Source organism: Equus quagga, chromosome 4, assembly GCF_021613505.1.
Source record: "Equus quagga isolate Etosha38 chromosome 4, UCLA_HA_Equagga_1.0, whole genome shotgun sequence".
Taxonomy (NCBI): domain Eukaryota; kingdom Metazoa; phylum Chordata; class Mammalia; order Perissodactyla; family Equidae; genus Equus; species Equus quagga.
The window spans coordinates 77491702-77516379 of NC_060270.1; the positions used below are offsets into that span (position 1 = coordinate 77491702).

The 24678-nt window shown below is 40.9% G+C and overlaps 1 protein-coding gene across 6 annotated transcripts in view; it reads right to left on the reverse strand.

Moving 5' to 3' along the window:
- NCKAP5 (NCK associated protein 5) overlaps positions 1-24678 on the reverse strand; it is a 916311-nt gene that overhangs the window by 190666 nt on the left and 700967 nt on the right. For all 6 annotated transcript variants that reach the window (XM_046659632.1, XM_046659633.1, XM_046659634.1 and 3 more), the window contains one exon: positions 5380-5448. In XM_046659632.1, coding sequence (XP_046515588.1) covers positions 5380-5448 — 69 coding nt within the window. The remainder of the gene's footprint in view (positions 1-5379; positions 5449-24678) is intronic.

Below are 24678 nucleotides of genomic sequence, written 5' to 3' on the forward strand. Positions count from 1 at the left end.
TCTCTGTGGGGACCTCCCCCCTTTGCCTCTAGGAGACAAGCAGGGCTGCAGTGAAACAGAGATGATGAGGGCCCAGAACACTGCTCCTTTCCGCTCAGTAAGAATTCTCAGACTAGCCATCTCCTCTGATGCCTGGCTCATCTTCTACCCACACAAGTCTTTGCTATTCTTCCCTGTCAGCCTTCCAGGGGTCATTATCCCTCCAGCACTGCCCTGGAAGGGGGTGGGCAGAGGGAGGGAAGCTGGGGCTGTAGGGTCATCAGTCAGTTATTTTAGTGCAAAACAGTCCCTGAGGCTGAATGAGAAGTCCCAAGGCTCACCACACCCAGAAGACAGCCAGGCCTGGGCCAGGGTGGCGGAGTGAGGAACTGTTAAGGCACCACGTTTGACAGTCCTCTCCTCCTGCCTGGTAGTCCTTTCATACTTTCAAGTACTATTTTATCATGTGAAGCACCTGTCTTGTCAGCAAGGAAATTTAAAAACCCAGTAGAAAAAGCACAAGTTTTGGAAAATGTGCTTTGGAGAAATTTTCTATGCTTGTGAGTTTGGTTTATTGTACTGAGGTAGCTGGGGGCAAACGGGAAGAACATTGGGGCAGAATCACAAGCAAGACCTGAGTTCAAATACTGCCTGTGTTGATTGCACATTAATGTGTATGGGAGTGGGGGAGCAACCTGAATTTTCTCATTTGTAAATTAGGGGAAACAGCTATCTCCAAAGTTGTGAAAAATGCTTGCGATGACAGACATAACCCAAAAAACCACCTTGGACAGTGCCTGTAAAGCAGTATCAGTCATCCCATAAATGTTAAATCTGAAGCAGGTCACTCGAACTTCAGAGAATAAAATGCATTTTCAGGTAAGAAGTTAAGAAAGAATGGTTTGAGAAAAAGGGATTTTATTTGTAAAAGAATGAAGTGTGTGTATGTCATATGCATGCATAAATATAAATCACTAAGCATCTGTATTATTTATTTACTCTGTAAAAAAAATCTTGTAAAATACTGGGACGGGGAGACATTCGTCTAAACATGGATGTGGGATTCCAGGGGAAACTAATTGGGAAATTAATTTGCTGTTGATAATCTCCATGCATTCATTAAGTCATTCAACAAATGTGCATTAAGTACCAAGGAAGGGACAAGAACTGTGCTGGGTCTTAGAGAAATAATGATGAATAGAACACAGGTGCTGCCCCTCATGGTCGTTCTAGGACAGACATAGGAAGTAGATTGTCGATTTCATGGTCCATTCACGAAATGGGTGTTGGAAGCATGTGAGAACCATAAGCAGGATCATCTTCCATCTACATCTATCAAGATGTTGATTTTAAAGATTACTTAGAGCTCAGATGTGGGATATACAATGAGAAAGTCCTGACAATGATTCCACAGTCCAGTCTTGGCATATATCACAGGAATCAGAGAGAAAGGTAAGGATTGTTCTTAACAACCTACTTCTGCCTTTATTTAGCCTTGGTTTGAAAGAAATTCTGGTGCTTTTTCATTTTCTGGACTACATCCAAAGGTCTAGTTTTCCCCAGGCTTGTGCTCTGAAGTTTAGGGCACAGAGAAGTCAGAGAAGAGCTCGATCATGGCATCCTCACTGACTATACGGGACTCTGGCCCAACTCTGGTCTAAAAAAGAGTGCAGGTTCTCCAACTTCTGTGTGCAAAAGCTGCACCAGGGAAGTTTGTTAAAATTGCCAATTTCCCCACTTCTCATTCTGCTTGAGAAGGGCTGTCTGAGAATCTGCATTTTTAGCAATTGCCCTGCGTCTTTCTGATGCAGAAGGGGCCAGAATCACACCTTGAGAAACACTGGGATAGGGTTTATGTTTTGCTCACTCAGACACTTCTGAGGAATTGGAAATAACCCAAAACTTCCACACAGGTCCATTGCTCTTCCAGCATCGCATCCAAGTTTGGGGGAGCTTTCATCCTCTTATGGACGCTTCCTGAAGATACTCTTTATAGCAGAGCATTCAGAGAACCTAAGGGTGGTGGTTCCTAATCTTGGCTGAAGATTATAACCCCCTGCGGTACTTTAAAAAATTTATGCTCAGGCTCCACTCTAGACCAGAATCAGGTCAGAATCTCTGAGGTGGGGCTCAGCCAGCAGTCTTTTTAAAGCTCCCCAGGTAAGCCCAACATGCAGGCAAGGGTGAGAACCACTTGCCTTGCTAGATCTCAAACTTCACCTGCTCCATCCAGCTCCTCCTGCTTTTCAACGCCTGCCCACCCACCACTCCTTCTGCCCTTTGGTGACTGTGCTGGATGTTCTCCAGGGCCCCAGGGCAGCTCATTTCCTCTGTGAGTTTCCCTTACCTCAATTTTCTGTAATTAACCATTCCCTTCCCTTCTCCCACTAGCTGGGGGCACCTTGAGCTTCCAGCTTCCACCTTGAGTTGACACTCAATAAAGTTGTAGGACAACTGAATCCATCTAAATGCCAGGCAGCAGTTTGAGGAGATGTTATTTTACTTATTTTGTATATCATTATACTTCTCCACATGGGAATAAATTAGTCTTAAAGGACCTGTGGCCAAGGCAATATTGAGAATAAACAGCAATTCTCTGCTGGCAAGCAAACTGTCAAACAGTCAGACAAAGAAACTAGACTCAAACATGAAAACCTCCAATTCTCCAAGCAAAGTCAAGTTTGGGCCTTGGCTTTACCTTTGTACTGCAAGGTAAGGAGATGGGGAGCTAGGTAACAGCAGGGGTGATGGTGAAGTCTCTGTGTGCACTCTTGTGTGCATGTGCATGCCTAGTAAGCCCACGTGCATGTGTATCTATGGATGTGGCTCTGCTTCCTTCTGAACAAACACACTCTTTTTTTGGAACACACAGAGGGAATTTCTGACTCCGAGTCTTTTCCCCAAATCCTCAATATGTTCTTCATTTACAGAAAACAACAATCAGTGCAAAAGGGACTGAAGCACGTTTTAAATTTACATTTTATCCACCTGTGTGTGTTTTATGAAACCCACTAGCAAGGAAATAACTTACATGAGGCCTTACCTTGTTAGTTTGTCTAATTAGTATAAAAAGCCTTGAAAAGAATTTCCAGTTGGCATTATTACTACATTCAACTACCCCTTTGAGAGTGTTCTCTTACAATGCATGGAAATAGATTGTCTACTCGCATGCAATTAGTTACAAAACAACTGGCATGTGTAATCAGGGGCCAGTATTCATGAATACAAAACATTTGCACTGCTCAGAGGTGGTTGTTGGTTGCAAATCACCTCTTTGGCAACAGTTCATTTGTGCAATTAAGAACAGAGGGACTCCCCCTCTAAAAATTCTATCTTCAGTGGAAGCTTTATAGGAAATGATTTTGTGGGTGAAAACATGTCTTGCCCAACACATTCTGATGAAATCTTCAGAACGCGGGCCTAAGGAACACATGGAAAACAGACTACGAGTTTCCATAAAGAAATGCTGTAAGTTTTCTAACTGATGGGAAGGGAGGACTTGTGGGAGAATTGTGACAAATGAGAAGTTTCTGTGGTGTGGTTCACATAAATTTGACTTCTGAATAGAGATTACGTCTCATCAGAAATTTCTGTGCAGGAAGTTAAAGCGAACCTTTGCTGATCAATACCTGTCACCCAAGGGCGATATTCATTCCTTTAAATATCCTTGGATCTATTTGTCTCTCTTGCCCTAAACTTTGATTGGACCAAGAGCCTTGGGAACAGGGGTCAGATGTGCTGAACTGGCCGCACTAGACTCTGAGTCATCATTCCCTCTTTATGTCAACTTACTTGAGTTATTCTTTTAACTTTGGACACTGTAAAGATTATTTTGAATCTTTTTAGGTCCTGTAAGGGCAGAGAAATGCAAGCACCATTTTGCTTGAGTAACTAATGTATACGGCTGGAAATAGTAAACCGTTAAAATATTAAATAATTAAACAATTTTCTGGGGACATTTTGAGGGTTCTTCAACCCCATAGAAGTAATTGTAACACAAAGTGGTCTGTCTTATGAGGACAGTGGCTCTCAGACTTCGGGGGACATCAGCCTCACCTGGAGGTCTTGTTGACACACACACTGCCAGGCCCAACCTGAGTCTCTGATTCTGTACGTTTGGGGTAGGACCCGAGAATTTGCATTTCTAACAAGTTCCCATGTGAAGCTGATGCTGCTGGTCCAGGGATAAGATTTTAAGAACCACTGGTGTAGGAAAATACCAAGCACAACTGGAACTCTGAGGACAGAGACCACTTCCAGTTTGAAAGGAGGAGAGAGGTATATGGCGGAGGTGATGATGTCATAACTGGGATTTGAGGCTGTGTTCTTAGTAGTATAATTCATCACCTTATGAGGACAGGGCAGGGAGGGGTGTCAGGAAGAGGGAAGGGGTAAGAAAGAGCAAGAGGAGTGTGTTGGAAAAGGTTTTCCCAATTGTTAGTGAAGAGAAAAAGACTGAAGATATATTGCTAGTTTCCACTGGTACGGTAATGACACCAGGATTAAATGTAGTTTTTCTTATCTGCTTAAAATCTGTCAGCTATATCGTAACAATTCTCAAACTGAATCTACTAGAAGGATATGTGTAAGTTTTAGGGTATTGGGCAGAAGCCTAAAAACATCATCCCATTAAATTAATAACTCCAATCACCAACAAAGTCCCAGATGACAGCTTGTCAGTGAGGTGAATGGCCAGTCCCGCCTGGTTGATATGGTACAGATCGATGGTATAGCCCCCAACAGAGTGAGAGTGAATGGCTGAGAGGGGAACAAGGGCCCTGCACACACTTCAATTTTCCCCTTGCCTCTCAGGATCTCTGAAACATCCACCATCTTCGCCTTCATCTCTTCATTATCATCAAATAATATTTCTTGAGTTTACTCGTGCACGTGGCCCTGTCTTCTTCCATTCTGTTCAAATTTTCTTCCTCACTTCCCTTTCTCTTCTTGGCTTGTTCTCAATCTACTGATTTTTTCCCTCTGGCTGCCAGCTGTGAACATCATCCCCACCCACTCTATCAAGGATTTGCTTTTTCAGAAATGGCATCCAATTGGAGATGCAGCGTGCCGATCACAGCCCTTCTCATTCACAGGCTGGAGTCACACTTACTGGAGAGAAGGAATTTATCACACAGTGAAGCATCACCCAACTGTGCCCCAAGAATATTAAACAATAACCAAAAGGGATTTTACAGATGCCTGTTCACAGAAATAGGGAGGGAAGGGGAGACGGAGGGGGATTGACTGACCCTCCTTCTCTAAGTCCACATGTTTACACCTTTCCTTTGGAGGAGAAATGCTAATGTTCTCTGGAGGCTGGAAACAGACATATACTGAGATCTGATTAAGGGAATCCTAAATAGTACAGCCTCTTAGAGAGAACCCCTCCATTCCCCTTACCTCATCAAGACATCTCTCATACTGTTCCCGCTGATTTTCATTTTCCAAAGCCAATGCTGAGTTCTCTGCCTGCAGTAAGATACAAAAATAATACAAGTAAATCAATGAAATGTTGTGTTGTGTGACAACTTATTCAATACAGTTACTAAATATATCTCCTCAGGATCCAAAACAATCTTTTAGAAGAATCTTTGACAAGTTTGCTCCAAGTACTATTATAAATATCTCAGGGACAACTTCTGTCTTATCAACTTGTTCACAAAAATACATTACCATTTAAAGAAATGCAAAACTTGATATTCTGAACTGGTAGAAAATCAAATCATGGCCTGATGTGAGAGTGTTCTGTAAAAAAGTTTACAATGTTTATTTCATTCTATGAAAATGTAAATGTAAGAAATGCCTTCATCCACTTCATTAAGCCCTGTCACAGTATCATAACCCAATATTTGTTTAGGCCATAGAAAAGAGTCTCAGTTAAATTCATGAAAGTATAATTCCAAATGCAAACTAAACTTGTTAATCAATGACTTTTGAATATAAGAATATAATGAGAAATTTAAGAATTGAAAAAGCCCCTCGCTCCTCCCTCAACCTTTTTAAAATTACTATTTTTCTGCTCCTCAGAGCCATATGGGTGTCTGAACGTTAAATATGTTACTATAGAAGACTAGGTTGAATACAGTTACTAGGTTACTAGTGGAATAATAAGGGGAAAAAAGCAACCAATATAAACACGTTAGGTTTCAGAAGGAGTATGAAATGGTAGCGTGAGACCCGCCCTCCACATCTGGTGACCTGGGTCCTCTTGAGCTGCTGTGGCTCCAACCTGAATCCTGACCTGTGCAAGTTAACTCTCCCACAGCTGCGACAGTGACCCCCTGACCCCACTCCCCCAGGCAAATTCGGACCCCTTCACTACAACCCTCCCTGATCTTTGGAAGTGGGGGTATGAAGCTGAAAATCAGTTCTTTCAAAGTATAGTATGAGTTTTGGGTGGTACACAGATTAACACTTTTCCTCCAGTTTCTTCCCATAAAGTTTTTTTTTTAAGTTTTTATTTGGAAATAATTTCAAATTTACAGATGATTTGCAAGAATAGCATAAAGAACTCCGATATACTCTTGTCTCAGATTCATCACTTGTTAACACTGTGCCCCACATTTGCTATCTCATCCTTTCTCTTTCAATTTCTTCCCTACAACTTGAGAGTAAGTTGCAGACATGATGCTCTTTATCCCTAAATACTTCTGTGTGTATTTCCTAATAACAAAGACATTGTCTTACACGACCACAGCACAGTTGTCAAATTCAGGAAATATAACATTAATACAATACCACAATCTAATCTTTAGTCCTGATTCCAATTTCATCCATTGTCCCAATAATGTCATTATATCAAATTTTTTCCAGTCCAGAGTCCTATTCAGGATCATGCATTGCATCTATTTGTTATTCATACAAGATCCTTTAATTTGGAACAGTTCTTTTGTCTTTCACGCTGTTGATTTATTTTTCTTTCTTCTTTTTTTTGTAAGAGTAAAAGCCAATCATTTTGTGGAATGTCTCTTAATTTGGATTTCTTTCAAGTTTCCTCTTGCACGCTTGGCAAGAAAAACACAAAAGTGATGCTGGGTGCTTCTCAGTGCATCATACAGAATCGTTATGTCTGTGTGTCCCATTATTGGACGTGTTAACTTTGATCACTTGGTTAAGGTGAGGTCTGTCAAATCTCTCTAAAGTTACTATTTTTCCTTTTGTAATTAATAAGTAAATTGTGGAGAGATACTTTGAGACTATAAAAATATTCCATTCCTCATCAAACTTTGATCTACTTATTTTAGCAACCATTGATGGATCTTGCCTGAATCAATGATAACTTTGGTTGCAAATGGTGATTTCTCACTCCATTATTCTACCTACATTTATGAGTTTGCATTCTATCACAAGGAAGTGCTTTTCCAATTTCGTTATCTAACAGTATCTTATATTATTGAAATTGTTATAAATTATTATTGTCAGTATTTATTTTGATGCTCAAATTGCCCCAGCTTTGGGAAAGTGAAGTCCTTTAAGCTGTGTCTTTTTGACATGTTTTCATCATTTTTAAAACACTTTCTTCCTTTTTGGGCTTAGGGAACTGTTTCAGGTTCATTTTGCTTTTTCTTTGCCCCGTCTCTGAAACTGACCATTTCTCCAAGGAATCCTCTCCCATTTAGTTGGGGAATAATATTTGGAAGCTAAGATCTGGGGGTTAACATGTGCCAATTGCTACTGAGGAGTCATTGAAGATAGTCCCTTTCAGTGGAAGGATCTCTTTCTCTTCCCTCTTCCCCCTCCTCACTACACACACACACACACACACACACACACACACACACACACACCCAACCCCCACAGAATTCTTCCTGTCTTCCCCTTTTAATATTTGTGTCTTCCTTTGTCTACAGTGAGAACACAGGCAGCCAATATCATTATATTTACTTATATCTTTGATTCTACAATGCATACAAAATTGTTACCCTACAAAATATAGCAAGAAGAAGAGTTCACAATTTGATTTTTCTTTAGAATGCAGGTATATAGTATAAATACCGTTTTCAAAAGTTACTAGATTGGTTCCTCCCTCCTCTTTAGTGTGGTCATGCTATTCATTTGAAATTTAGTTCATTTATTTCTGATAGTATTCAAATTTAATTTCTCCTTTTCTTGTTGGTTTCATTTTATTTTTTGAATATGGAAAACATTAACATGATTCCCAAGGTCAAAATTATACTAAAGGGTACACTCAGGGAGGTGTCACCCCCCTCTCCTACCTGTCTGCCCCATTCCCTTCCACCTCCTGCAGATTCTCTGATAGAGTTGATTGTTCTGTTTTGGTCTTACTTTATCCTTACCATCTAGTTAAATCATGTCCCTTGACTCACTCCTATTACGTATGCAACAAGCAACTTCCTCCCCCTTCCCTTTTCCTGCCAGTTCTCTAGCTGCATTCTTTCTGCTTTATCAGATCATGTCACCTGCACGTGTCCTACTCTTCCATCTTGGTCTTTATCTTTGGTTGAGCCTCCTTAATGGACGATGGCTGGGGAAGTTTGGTCTTATAGTTCTCTTATACTTCTATAGCATCTTAAAGTTTCCCTCTTCTTTTTCCTCTCCACATTCACATCTCCGAATGGCACCCTTCCTTTTCTCTTGTCCCCTTCTCCCCAGAAACACTGCCTCTCTGCGGCAGCCACCTCAAGTGCCATCCACTTTCAAGGCCTGCCCTACAGCCAGAACTGAGGACACCAGTCTCGGCCTGGGGTCAGTATTGAGCACGTGGTGTGGGATCTTCTCACTCTGGGAGTGCTTTCCTCCCACGCTCTGCTCCCACCCTCCCCTGGGACACCCAGGCTTGCAGCGGAGTTCTGTGGGTATTTGCTGTTTGTTTTCCTACTCAAAGCAATTTGAAGTTCTAGTGCTGTGTTTTCTGGTAATGCAGAAGGCACGGATTATGTGTGGTTTTATTTCCGCTTCTGATGATTTCCTTGTTTTCTTTGGCGGATGTATGAATAGTTTCCGACTTAGGCTGTTCGTTACTTTAATCAACAGTGAAACTCGACTGAAGTGATTGAATCAGGACGGAGCACAAAAGTTGAGGGAAACTGCTGGGTGGAAAGTCTGTTTGGAAGTGTTCTCACCACTGTCAGATCATCTCAACCTAGTCAGAGCTCCACCCAGGATTCAAACTCCTGTTTCTTCTTCAGGTGTCAATTCTAATACTTGCCTTTGACCTCGTTCCTCTGGGCCCAAATCCCTGTTTTAACCACCGCCTTAACACACCTGTCCCTCAGTGGGATCCTGCTGTGTTTTTTCCATTCTCATCATGGACAGACATCTGCCACATAGCCCAATCCTTCTACTCTCATGCTAAACAGCTGTTTGGACTTTTTAAGTATTATCCAATACTTAAAGATTAACAATCCTTAGACTGTTTCTTCTCCAGTCCCCACTCAAACTAAACTGAAAGTCTTTCCTGACTTGTTGCTGTTTCCTTCAGGGATTGCTCTGGCCTGTCACAAAGACCCTTTCCAGTACCTGCAGCTGGTGTAAACTGCTCAGTTCCTCAGTTCCTCCCCCGAGGTGGGAGGGCTGGTTCCAGGCTCCAGTTCCATCCCGTTGCAGTTCACTCAGCAATACCAGGTTGCATAACTTTTAGCAAGTCATTTAACCTTGCTGGGTTTTCAGTTCTTTAGTCAATAAATGAAGGGAATAAACTAGTCAATCTACAAAGTGACTTCCAGTTCAAATATTTGGATGCCATAAATCATGAGACACTGATAGAATTCTGATTCTGTAAAGTCATTGTTTTCTTGGGAGAAATTTGGCTTCTTGTGGGGTCTGCTGGTTTTAGTAATGCAACAGACAAAGGATAACGGGAAGAGATAAAGGAGAGAATGGGAATGCCCATTTATGTTGTTTTCACTTTAAATGTCTCAGAAAAAATGTGTAAGGAAATAAAGCTAAAAATGGGAATTTATATGGGTTATCTATATCGTACTCTTTCCCACAATATCACATTGCAATAACACTCCAATCCATTCATTCCGATAATTACCGTCATTACATCATTTACATTACTTGTCTCACCTTTACTGCTCTGACAATCTATTACACACAAGCAAATTAAATACCTAAAGGGTTCTGGTGAAGACATGATAGTCACATTTACAGTTAATGTGTTCAGTTACAGAGACCAGCTTATTTGATGTAATCCTACATATCCCAGGGGACAATGGAGATACTAACAATTATGCCAGGGAAGTTAAAATAATCTTGAACTCATGATCTTCTTTAATCCATTTGCATTTATTATAAATTCAGGATTAACCTGCTACCACCATGAGACAACAGGAACAAAAGAAAAAAAGCCCTTAATTAAATGTGACTTAAAGAAACAGTGAATATTTGTAAAGCAGGATAGGAAGGGATAAGGCGGAAAGGGAAAGAGAAAAAATCTAGGTGTCACTACTGAGAATTACAGAAATGGTGACATAAGTCTTTTCCACTATAAATATGTCATTAAATCAATCTACCCCAAAGATGTAATTAGAGCATTCAAGTAAATGTAGTGGTGGGTCTTCGTGTTCAGCTTTGTCTTCCACAACAATCAAAAACTTTTGCTAGGTTAGTCCCTGATTTAGAAGATTTCCTGCTTGGTGTGGTTCTCTCACAACTCCGAATTACAGGGGTCTAAATATGTTTCTGATTTCATCTCTAATGTCCCCAGATGTCTTTATAAAATTGAAGCACTGGGGCTGGCCCAGTGGCATAGTGATTGAGTTCGCACACTTCACTTTGGTGGCCCGGGGTTTGCAGGTTCGAATCCTGGGTGTGGACCTACGCACCGCTCATCACGCCACGTTGTGGCAGCATCCCCCATACAAAATAGAGGAAGATTGGCACAGATCTTAGCTCAGTGGTAATCTTCTTCAAGCGAAAAGAGGAAGATGGGCAACAGATGTTAGCTCAGGGCCAAGCTTCCTCACCAAGAAAAAAAAAAAATAATTGAAGAGCTTCATAGAGTAAACCCACACAATTTTCGTTTATTGTGGGAAATGGGTCTGAATTAATATATATTTAAAAGGAGCTATGTTTCTCAGAGGTCCTGCTCTATAAACAGAAATGCAGGCCAGAGCTTACAAATGATCGAATGGATGGATGTTTCTAAACCATTGTTCTACAGGAATTCTCTAAGTGCTTATTATGCTTAAAATCTTTTTATACTATAAATTTGCTTAATACAGTTGCTATGGTCTAAATGTTTGTGTCCTCCCAAATTCATATGTTGAAATCCTAATGCCTAACGTGATGGTATTAGGACATGGGGCCTCTGGTAGGGTCTTAGGTCATGAAGGCTGAGCCCTCAAGAATGGGACTACTGTCCTTGTAAAAGAGGCTCTGAGATCTTGCTAGTCCCCTTCCACCACATGAGGAAAGAATAAGAAGACTCTGGCTAAGAACCAGGAAGAGGGCCCTTACCAGAACTCAACCATGCTGGCACCTTGATCTTGGACTTCCCAGCCTCCAGAACCGAGAGAGATAAATTTCCATTGTTTTTTAAGCCACTGAGTCTGTGGTACCTTAGTATAGCAGCCTGAATGGACTAAGACAACATCCTTTTCCACACACCGAAAGTAGAATAGTTCTACACAAAATAACCTCCCTCTGCATAAAATAACAGCTCCCCTGTAGGCTTTTCACCTTTTATACTCTGTCCCCATTCATCCATGCAAACTTATAAGTTTGCTGCTTGACAGCGTGCGTCATCTCTCTAGTCAGGTCCAGCTCCTGTTTCTCTCATGAAGGTCGGGTTCTCGGTCCCAAGCCTGCACCATTGGTTCTGCTGTTCTAGCATGGACTCTGCTTCCTTTTCCCACTGCCTTTCCAAATTCTACTCCCTTTTGTAGTCTGGCTGAGATCAGAACTTAAAAAACTTAAATGGGGGCATATATTCAGATTTTAAAAAGTAATTTCAGACGTACAGAAAGGTTTTGAAACCATTACAAAGAATTTTCCTATACCTTTCACTCCGACGCCCCTAAGGTTACCTTTTACCACACTTGCTTTATCATTTGCTTTATGTCTACCTATAGTTAGAGATAATTTTTCTAAAAAACATTTGAGAGTAAGATGCAGACATGATACCCCTTTACCTCTTAATACTGTGACGTATATTTCCCAAAAACTACATTTTCTTATGCAACCACCATATAGTTATCACATTCAGGAAATCAACTTTGATATAATAACTAATTCACTCTACAGATTTTGTTCAAATTTTACCAATTATCCCTCCAATGTCTTTATCTAGTCCAGGACCAATCCAGGTTTCCATAGCTGCATTTAATTACCATTCCTCTTTAGTCTCCTGTATCCTGTGGGAAGTTACTTTGAGACTATGTAAATATCCAAAGTCTTTGAGATTGTGCAAACATCCACACTTTTGTTCATTAATTTTAGCATCCATTAATAATGTCTTGCCTAAAATAATTATTACAGTGTTGGTTATCAAATAGTGATTGTTTTAAATTCCACTATTCCTCCTCCATTGACTAGTTTGAACTCTATTATAAGGCAAGGCCATACATACATAAGAACTTTTACCTATATGCTCCCAGTGGTGGTGATACACAAACATGTGGATACATTCCGATGTATCTTTTTTGATAATATCTTAAAGACAAATTAAATAAGTGATAAACAATTTTTACTCTTTGCATATTTCAATACAAATCTGATTTACGGTTTCTAAGTTTCCAAACAAAAAAACCAGTTTACAGCACCTGACACATTTTGACAACTGGCAGAATATTTAAAGTTTCTACTTCTCTACACTGAACTGAGCAGAATGGGACATTTAGTTTTTGCTCATCACTTATAAATGATAATTGCACTAATTACTAGTATTGTCATAGTGGCAGATTAAAGATGATTGCAAATGCTTTGTGACTTATCTCCTTGAATCTGTGTTGGCCTTACTGACTTGCCTGACCAATAGAATGTGACTAAAGTATCATTTCTGAGACTTCGAAGGCCAGCACAAGTAAAAACTTTTTTTACAGCTTTTACCTTGGCCTCTTAGACACTAGACCTTTGGGCCTTGAGCTGCCATATAAAAAGGCTGCTATCTTGGTGGCATAAAGCCCAGGTCCTGTGGAGAGTCCCTGAAGGATGAGATGCTTTGTGGAGAGGGGTAGGCCAAGGAGCACTGAGATGCCAGATATGTGAGTGAAGATGTTGTCTTGAAAACGGATATTCTAGCTCCAGCTGACACCGCATGGCTTGAAGACGAACCACCCAGCAGTGTCCTTCCCAAATTTCTGACCCACAAAATTGTGAGAAAAATAAAATGGCTGTTCAAGCCTCAGTTTTGGGGTAGTTGGTTACACAGCAATGGATAACTAGAATAGACATTATTTAGATGAGCTAGAACATCAATTCTTCCAAGACTGCATCAAATTACTGATCTCTTACTATCCTCCAAGAGCTATGCTAAGGGGTATATAAAGATATACAAAATATTGGGGCTACCACAAAGAAGAAAATAGCCTAGCAGAGGAAACTAATTTCTCACCTTGAAAGCTATAATGCAATAGGATCAGAGCATCACAAAAAAGAAAAAAAAGAAAACCCAAGTAACTTTGGATGAGGTACAAATGATATTCCTTGAGGAGGTGATTTTGATCTTTGACTAAGCCTACTCAATAGGCATTCAAAATAACAAAAGTCCTCATTGGAATGGATGAAAATAATAGTCTAGCTTTGAATAAAATACCAAGGAAATGACATTTGACTTGTATTAGCTATCAGAAATAAATTATCCAACCATGCTAGAATCCTGAGTGTAGACACTGTCAAATTATCATATAAGTGATTCATTTCAGACACCAGCCAATACTCATTGCAGAGGAAATCTTGGGTTCAACAATGATGCAAAAGAACAAACCAATAGTGTGCAAATGAAAGTGGTAGAAGTTGAGCAGGGGTAGAAGGGCGTGGAGGAAAGAAGAAGGCAGAAAGAGGAGGATATCTTCTGAAGAGAGAAAAGAGAGAAAGAAAAGAAAAAGTCCAATTCACAGTAATTAAAAAGGTTGCATCCTGTGGCTTCCCCTGTTGCAATAGCTGGTCTTTTTCTGAAAGATATCTTCCCAGCTTGCTGAAAACCCTTCAATTCAGCAAAGGCAGACAGGTCAGAATAAGGTCAGGAAAAAAGTATTTCTCTAAAATTATAGTCTGACCCCAAAGGTGGCAAAGTATGCTTCTTTATGATTGCCAGCCTGAATCGCAGTCGTACAGCACTCTAGTTAAATAACACATTTGCTGAGCACAGTGCCATCCTATCAACTTCAGTCTGTGGGCTAAGGAATTTCAGATTCAGCCTTCCAAGAAAAACACAGAGATCCCCCAAATATCCCTAACTACATTGTAGTCTCTTCTATTTTGAAAGCTGTCTAAAAACATTGTGAGGTGAAAGTACCACGGGAGGTGCCATGTGCCATCAAATATGCCATCCAAGCCAAGCATGCACATTTTAACCTAGTAGAATGGTAGAAAGCCTGAGTACAAAGGACCCAAGAACTGGACCTGGATATTGAATCTTTTTCCCTTTATCATTCTCAATTAAAACTTACAGGGGTCTCTGGATCGTTTTCTCATGTCTGGTCACTGTAGTGGCCATGTTGGGGGCAGTTGGCTAAAGGGTATTTCCCACTGACTGTATTTAAGAGCTACACTCTGCATACCTGGGCAATGTCTAGGGTTGCTGTGCATCTTGGAGGCAAATTTTGTCATCCTGTAAAATTTCAGGAAATGATTATAAGCTCTGCTTGCCTACCACGGTAATAAACATGGGCACATGCATGCCCATACATGTTCAGACACAGTCAACATGTCCTTGCCCTTGCACTCAACAATGCTTAGCGATGCCCACTAAGTCCAGGCCCAGCACAAGGCAATGGGGACATAAATTAAAATACAATGGCAGCCCTGTCTCCCGGAGTCCAGGATCCCAAACAATGAGAACATGTTATGCAGGGCCTGTCTCCAGGTTCATTTATGAAGAGTTGAACAGAAAACACTTCACAGTGAAACCTCTGTGTACTTCCAGAATTTAAATCCTTGGATGAGGCTTTAGGCCATGGTTTGCAAACTTGAGTATGTGTCAGGATTACTTGGCGTGCTAGTTAGATCGCACATTGTTGGGCACCAAAGCCAGTGTCTAGATTCAGTGTATTTAGGGCAGAGCCTGAGAATGTACATCTTAACAAGTTCCCAGGTGATGCTGATGCTGCTTTTCTGGGGACCACACTTTGAGAACCAGTGTCTCAGATGGGTCAGCTTCACAATGAAGGCAGTCGTCACCCCCTGGCTACCACCTCCTTCGAACTGCTCAGGAGTTTATTACTCCTTCTCTGGAAGTGGGGGTGGTTCCATGTTTGTCAGCTCTACCAGAAAGCCTTCAGGAATCTCTTGAGGAGGAATAGGTGCCTCCTCTCTCCGCTTCCACAACGCTCCATCTGCATATTTCCAGTAGAACCCCTGCCTTAAGATTTTCACTTCAGACAGGTAAAAACACCGTACAATTTTATACTTTGCTTTCTGTTATTCTGTCTGAGTCTGCTTCTCTCCTACTACACTGGTAATTCTCACTGGGGGGAAACAGTCCCCAAGAGGATGTATCTGTGTGTGTGTGTGTGTGTGTGTGTGTGCGTGTGTGTGTGTGTGTGTGTAGAACAGGGGAAAATATGTGTGGTTTGGAAAAATACTATTTAATTTTGCCTTATATCTGGAAAATAATAAAAGGTAATGCGAAAGCATAATACAAACAGAAAGGAAAGCTCGATAATATTCTTGCCTATGGGGATATACAGGAAAGAAATCCGTGTTTGGAGTTGCTAGGCTGTAGGAGAGGTAAGAGGAATATAGCATCCTAGGAGGAAAACATGAGATTCTAACAGGAGGCCACAGTGTGCTTTTTAAATTTCCTTTTTATTTTTATTTTTTATAGTAGAAAGAGACCTGGCCTTTGAAGTCAAGCAAGCGTTTATTTGGATCTCGGCACTGCCTCGCGCCTAACATTACCTCAGGCAAGTCACTTGGACTCTTTGAGGCTGTCTCCGCTTTGGTAAATGGAAGTGATAATAAGTACCCGTCACTCTTTTGGGGTAGAATGAAAAGATGAATGTAAGATATATCTAACCCTCAGCTCAGCCTGTTGTGGGATTCAGTCAATGTCAGTTTCCTTCTGTCCTTTGTGAAACAACTCCCATCTGAAACCTGGGCAGCTCTCCAGGTTTAGCAGAGGGAGGTGGAGTGAGCCAGGATAGAAGTTATCCTGTTGACTCGGGTGGGTGGAGATTTTGCCAAGAGAAGTGTAACCTGGGCCCTCCATACTGGGTATTTTAAACAACCTCACATATGGATCAGCCTCAGGCTCTAGCTCCTTTGATCTGCACTCCCCCTTTTCTTTCCTTCCCCCTCATTTCTCTCTCATCTCCTTATTCCCACTTCCAGGTGTTCATTTATCAACTGCCCTCTCCGGATAGAAAGCCCTGCTCTCAGAGAGACTCACAACCTCATTCGCATTAAGATTCAAAGCTGATAAATAAAGCACTGAGAGGATTTGCATTTTTAAGAGAGGATTAAGGAGTGAATCTTTAATTGTAGCATTTTAGGAGTTAGAAAGTGAGCAAGTTTGCAGGGGTGTAGGATGGTCTGCCACGGGGCATCGCATTTCACCTTGAATTCATACCCTCAGTGATCGCCTCCTCGGCTTTCTTGAAAGGCCTAGAACTTGATGGGGATCATCTCCACCGTGTCTCAGGGTAGCTGAAAAGAACAAGGTGCTCCTCACAGCTCTTCCCAAACTGCACACATGAAATAGTCATCTGTCTGATTTGTGGATGGCGTGGAGCCAGGTGCCTACCTTACACCTCGCAGCCCCTGCCACCCCTCGGTTACAGCACCTGAACGTTGCAGGGCTGGGTGGGTTACTGTCCCCCTGTCCCCTGCTCTTTGAAGGTGGCACCACTGTTTTCCCACACCCTACACTGTGCCTGGAACGTGGAAGGGACCCAGACTGTCTGTAATTGTGACCCTTTCTACACACAGTTCTTGCATCCCAGGGATGTAGACTGCAGCTAGGATCAAAAAAAGAAATATTATTTGGTTTAGGGAGACGAACATTCCTGTTTTATGCTTCCAAGATGCTGTATCCTGATTCTACTCAAACTTACTTTGCAAAACCTTGACACTTGCAAAAGCCATAGGTGTGACATTTTAACAAATCACCTCAGCTGATCCCATTCCCCCCCTCCACCCAAGTGCTATAAACAATAACAGAAAAGTCCAAGTAAACCCTTCCGACTGACGTGGAGTGAAAAGAACAAAGCCACAGGGTAGACACAGGGCAGTCAGTGGCATGTGGACCTAAAACAAGAGCTGCACACACCAGCCTCCCAGCAGTGGGATCACATTCTCACCTCAGCAGAACAACAAACTCGTCTCTAGAAGGTGCTGGCAAATGTTGGACAAGTGACTCTTTGGGAGAGAAGAGCCCTGCTTCGTGGTCTTCTCCTATACCCATGGTGTAAGTATTCCCACCGTGACTGATTTCGAGCTCCCAAACAGAGTTGGGAGGAGACTCACAGGAGCACAACCATCATATGGTATTCCCATCATACAGGATATAGAGCTTAGATAATAGTAAAATGCTGGAAAATAATTAGGAAGTGATGAGTTTTGAGTGTGCATTACCTTTGTCTTTAATTAAACGTAAGTTCACAAAATTTAACAATAATAATTGCTGTGTTGAACTAGAGGTTCACAAAATTCTTGAAACAGTAACAACTGGCACTCGAAAGCTGGTATGAGCTGGCTTTTCTGCATACCATTGCTCTTATCCCGTCATAGAGCTTGAGAATAACTCTCAAATGGTGTAGATGCCCATTTATATCTGCTAATACAAAGGGTTTGCTGATTGTGTTCTGCTTGGGGTTTCATCCAGGAATCTATTTGACCCACTGGTGATCATCAGGCCTCAGCTCAGATGCTGTTCTCAGCTCTGCTCTCTTCCTAACGTCCGTTTACACAATTTGGCTTTGGAAACTCAAGGATAAAGCACCAAAACTATCAGTAGACACACCTACTCCCTCATTAATGAGGTTGCTTCCTTTGTCTCTGCATTTGCTAAACTGCATGAACCTGATCATCACACCCCTTCAACTCTTAACCCATGACTTTATTCCTCTCCTCCCCAGCTGGAAGAGGAAAATTGATCTATTCTGCCTGCAATAGACTGGGCTCAGGAGTCAGACTTGTGTCAATTCAGAGAAGTGAAGCTCTGTGTGTCTCACAAGTGTGTGTTCTTAAAGACCAGTACAAACATTCCATTATTCCAAACACTTAATAGTACTGTCAAATAACTCCTATTAAAATTGAAAACCTCAGCAATTTAAAAAATTGCATATTAGACCTCAAGATGTAACAAGTATTTTCCAATCATGGCAGAGCCAAAAATTCAGGTACTCTAAAATTCTTAGCGAAAACAAACATTAAATATATTTACCCCCTCCAGTGTGCTTTCAGAAATACAAAATCTATGACTTTCAAGCAATAGGGGACGACAGTGAATTTTACAGTTGCGGAAGAGTTGCAGAGAAATTTCACAGAACTGAGAAATGTAAAGGGATCTGATCACTTTGTTGAGTACAGAATATTTGTGATATTAACCATTGGTGATTTGAGAAGTTGAACTATACAAATCTTAATTGATTCATGGAACATAATATTAGTTAATACCTTGACCTTATTACCTCATTTAATTGAAGACACCTAGGCCGTATGGGGGTAGATAGCATTAGCTCCATTTTATAGACAAAGAAACTAAAAGAGAGTCTGTCGCTTTTATGTTACAGGGATATATTCTTTGTATACACAGTCGTCATTCCTTAAGTGTTTTGAAAAACACAACATAAAATATAGTCTAACAAATGTCTAAGAGTCCAAGTGTTTGCTCCCACTCCACCAGGAAGTAGCCAGTTCAGGTGGGGGAACTGACTGGGAATCCATTCAGAAATAGGAATCTCTGACCTCTGGACTATACAGGAATAAACAGGAAACGCAAACCGGGGGGAGGGGGAGAAATAAGTACAGACATTTGTGTTCCAGGAATCATTTTACCAATAGGGGAAGTCACTTAAAAATGTAAGTTAAAACTACAAAGATATACCATGACACATGCACCAGATCGGCAAATGGAACAATTTTCTGTGGTAAGCGTTGCTGAGCATGTGCACCAACAGGAGCTCTCATATGCCACTGCTGGTAGTGTAAAGTAGGACACTCATTTTAGAGCAGTTTGGCTTAACCTACTGAAGGAGAAGATACTCATACCTTCTGGCCCAGCAATGCCATTTCTAGGTACATCCACTATAGACTCCTGTGAACAGGTATACCAGGATGCCTGTACACATGGTTCATAGCAGCTTTGTTCTGACCAGTCCCCAGATGGAAATAACCCAAATGAAGATTAACAGTACAACGAGCAACTTGTAGTCAATTTACATAATGGAATACTATATGTAAATAAAAAAACAATGGAATAGAGCTATATGTATAACATGGATAAATAAGGCAATGATAGCACTGAGTAAGAGAAGCAGAACATATATTTAAAAATATACATGATGTGTGCGTGCACACACACATATAATATCGCAACATGATTCCATGTTACAAAGTTCAAAAACTGGAAATATTGAATTATGTTGTTTAGGGAGACAGACATAGGAAGTAAGCCTCTTTTTTTCAAAAAGCAAGGAAATGATTATTACAAAAGTCAGATTAATTATCACTTCTAGTGGGGAGAAAGGAAGCTGTGAGGAACCTATCGGGGTCATTCTAGGCTACTGGTGGTATTTCATCTGTTGACCTAGTGACAGTCACTCAATTTGTTGCTCTATAATTTTGTAACTGTAAATACACATTTTATGCACTTTTCTGTAAACATATTTCACACACAGAAGTAATAGAGCACGAGGCAGGGCTTGCAGGCAAGGGAGTTCTGGATGGGCCTCTGTGTACTGGGGCAGCTCATTTCCACTCTAACAGGGTTATTGGGTGACAACAGAAGAGGGGGTGACACTAGTTAGGGATAAGGACAGAGAGATGGAAGGAGCCAGATGCTGTGGTGAAGGGACATGACCAAACGTGATAAGGAGCGACTGAAGGGGAAGATGGGGAGATGAAAACACATAAGACCGCAGGGATCTTGTCAAGGGGGACCTACCCCTGAAATAAAATGGTGGCCTTGAGGGAATTCAGGACAGATTTATCAGCTCCCAATCAGTTCCTAGATGAGAAAGAGAGCTGAGAACCGGAGACACCATGAAGGTTTATATTCCAGGTCTCTGAGAGGGTGATAAGGTCTTTAATAGAAATGGAGAGCAAAGTGAGATAAACAGTGTTATGGGAGATTTTTAGAAAAAAGTCTATTGCTTTGCCATGTAATGATTTTTTCCCTTTCCTACAGAGATGACTAAATCACAACCAATGTATAACTCTTGTTCTTAAACAAGGTATGCCAGTAGTCACACTGACCCCTCTCCTGTTTCTTTCCATTGTTTGCATGTTCTCAGGAAATCCTTTTGTTAAGCAATGCTGATGGCTCACTCTATTATCTTTAGGGAAGAATATTGTTCCTTTGCTTAAGAGCCAGCAAGGAAAATGGTATTAAGCTTTAGGGAGACTGTGATTAAATTTAATTATCAAGCATAACCTCTGGCCTTTCCACTGAGGACAGCTGCCCTTCCAGTTGGTGGAGCAGATGGACAGAAGAGAGTCAACGGAAAGCGCCCTTCAGCCCTGCTCCCCAACGCGAGTGGGCAACCGCAGCTCAGGGACACTCGAACACTCGAAGCTTTCAGCCTTTCTGCAAGGATGCAGGGTAACAGAGGCAATGAGTGTCTAAGTATAATTTAGTGTGGTCATCACCTTTAGCTGAAACTATCAGGACATGTGAAACCCCTTGATCTATTTCTATCATTTGTGTCCCCAAATTTCCTCAGGAGGGTTAAAAAAAGTCTAAATAAGATCTGGCTATGAGAAAGGAGTTATCCTCAAATTTGTGGCAGTTTTCAAACTAATCAGTTTTGAAGAAATAAATAGTTCAGTTTTGTATGTGTGAGACATGAGAGTAACATCTGGAAGAGATCTATCCAGGAGTTGGAAATGTGGGTCTAGTTTAAGACAGAAGCCAGGGCTAGAGTCATTGCTGTAGCTGTGACAGAGAAGAGCAAGGGAGCTATGGAAAATGATGATGACAATGACAGTGAGAGTTACCAAGTATTGATGGTTACAAGTATTGAGGTGCCAGGCTCTGTGCTCAGCACTTAATATACTTTAACTCCTCAACAGTCTCTCTAGAGTGTTATCCCCATTTTACAGATGAGCAACCTGAGGCTCAGAGAGATTTAGTAGCTTTCTTCAGGTTACACAGCTCTAACACAATCAGAAGTACGCTACACTACTACAGTAAACTTCTTAATATCTTGAGCTCCCAATTGTTTTGCTATAATGAAATTATGCTAAACTGAATCCCTTCTAGAAACCACATTCCCTGTTTGCAAGCCCAAGAGCTAAAAGGGAGTAGATGATTTTCCACTCCTCTTTAGAGAATTGGCAAGCAGCAGGATTTGCTTTGAAACTTGCGGAGAAAGAGGAGAGCTAAAACATTTACATACCACCCTAATTCTTCTCATTTTAGCTTTTAAAATTTCCTGGATTGCTTTATGGGGTGAGTAGGTTAAAGTTGGCAGATATTTTTAAGCAGTTGGGACTCAGGTGATAAGGGATGAGGAGAACTGAAATGTAATTCCTTTTTGAGGGCTGGATGAAAGAAGAGTAAACACCCCAGCTTTTACAGCTCAGCTCAGGTACAATAACAGACACGTAGGTTGGGAAGCTGGCAGCTACCAATTTTATTAAAAGATTTTTCTGTTTGAATTACACATCATTTTACCAGATCATATTGAATCATTGTGCACATTGTGTACTTATCCAGTGATGGTAATAAGGAGATATTTTATACCTAGATGACGTCTTATAGAGATATTTCAAGTATAAGCATCGTGTGGTATCAAGAGACGTGGCTTTTTAAAACCACCAGCAGCATGATGCGGCAGATAAAACAGCCAGAAGCACATGGTTTCAAGCTCCGGCATGTACTTACTGTGTGACACTGATCAAGTCATTTAACCTCTCTTGGCTCTCATAATCCTACTAGACTAAGTCATCTCCAAAGTCTTTTCCAGCTATAAAATCCCAGAGTTTTTGAATTTATATAGTAATTATCCAAAGATAAATAACCACAAAATCATAGATTCTTAAGAGATGATGAAGAGGATCATACTTTAACTTGTGTCACAGTACAACAATCCCTTTTACAAAATTCTGAACATATATGGTCCTCACTCGTTTCCTTCTTTGAGTCCATGAAAGGGTCAGCCAACTTCTGCTACAACTCACAGAGCCTGGCTGGCCTCATTTCACTAAACCAGACTTTGATGCAATCTGCTGAGCTAAGAGGAGGGTAACCAAGTCAGAATGAAGTCTCATTAAGACAAACATGGATAAAATGTCGGTCTCTGCACAGCAAAGCTTATTTCCACGTCTCAACAGATGGCTAGGAAAACAATGTCTTGTTGATCTGGCTAGAACAAATGATATACAAAAAAACTCTTCTATCTAATGAGAGAGTATGTGTGTAGTTTATCTATGTATGTTTATCTGTGTGTATGTTTACTTGTGTGTGTGTGTGCATACAGCATATGCCAGTGCCATTGTAACAGGACCCACTCAAGTGCAGCAAGAGTAACTTCTAGGAAGAGTTTTGTAAATAGAGTCCTATTTAACGTCAAATAAACTCAGCAGGCATATATGAAGGGCTTGCAACAGGGTGCCAGAATTGTCTAGAAATGAGTAGTTTCCAAGTACTGTTCTAAATGTCAACACCTGTTGCATTTGTATTATTTCCACTTGCTATCATGTCAGTGAACTCCAGGATTACCTTTGCAACTTGCGTAATATTTTCTGTTTTGTAGGTTTTACTGATCGGGCTCAGGAGCCAATCAAGATAATGTCTGTGAGCCCTATTACTATTGATATTGCCCTCGGAACAAACTGAATAAAACAAAAAGATGAAAACTGAAAAAAACAAAACACACACATGTGCACACACAAACCCCCCCCCCCCCCCATACATACATACATACGAACTAGGGTTTCTCCACCTCAGCACTAGTGACATTTTGAATCAGGTAATTCCTTGTTTTGAGGGGCCGTCCTGTGCATTGTAGGACGTTAAGCAGCATCCCTGGCCTCTACCCAGTATACACCAGTACATCCTCCTCACTCAGTTTTGACCCCAAAGTTTTGACTTTGCCAAATCTCCTCTGGGAGGGATGTGTATATATATGTGCACACAGTCATCCCCCTTTATCCATGGGGGATATGGTCCAAGACCCTCAGTGGATGCCTGAAACCCTAGATAGTACCCCCTACTTGTAGATATATGTGCATATATATGTGCATATATCTACATACATTCATATGTTGCTACATATGCATCAATGACATCACATCTATACTTGCATGGCACTTTCAACTTCATAAATTAATTTTATAAACTTTTAGAGGTAGAAAGAATTGGGATATCAAATCTAACCACACAATTTTATAGATAGAGGAAACTGCAGCCCAGAGATATAAAATATCCACTGGGCCATTGCTATTCATCTTTTGGTATTAGACACAAGAATACGAGAGCTGGAAGAGATAACTTCATCAAAGCCAGTCTCTGTTTTACAGACAAAAAATTAGGTCTCTACTTTTTGTTTTTCTGACCCTCTACCCGTTACACTTATCGTTCTGATTACTTGCTCTAATAGATTGGGTATTAATAAATCTTTATTTTATTCTGCAAGATGGTAGACTTTGTGCCCAAGTTACTTGAAGAGACAGCTTACGGAGCATGTTCCCTTTGATCAGGTAAGCGCTGACAGGTTGAGACAGCTTCAGGCGCAGGTCTCACACCTGCTGAGTTCCACTTAGGTCCCATGGCAGCGAGAACACAATTATCCAGTCAATCGCTCTGGAGGGAACATCATCTCAAAAACATGACTAAGTTCACACCATCGTAATTAATCAGACAACTGCTCTAGTGTGATGGCAGTTAACACTTCACAGACTTGGAACTGTCTTTTTACCCCAGAAAACACTGTTCACATTAAGGACAAGTTCTCTCTACATAAACTGGGTCTCACATTTGGATGCTAATTAGCAAAATAATACCCACAATGCAATCCTACTTAAACATTTCACCTCTAGGTAGAAAGGCATTAAGTAACAAGAGAAATGAAATAGGATTGTGTCAGTATATTTGTTATAGAAAAAATATTTAAGATCCCTTATAAAAAACTGGCCTCCTCATATTTTTTTCAGCTGTCCTAGAATTATTGTCTTTTAAAAATGTAGCTTTTGGGGAGTATTGAGACAGGACTATATATAAAGAACTACTTTAAAAGAGCAAAGAGCAGAGTTGCTCTGTGCGTTAATTACAGGTAAATATATGTCAAGAGTTTGAAAGGGGCTGGCTGGAATTTGCAAATGCTAGTACAGGGTTTTCAGCCATAATGATGTTACGTCATCTTCTCATGTTTGAGAGCAGAGAAAAGACTTATTCCTACTTCTAGTTGA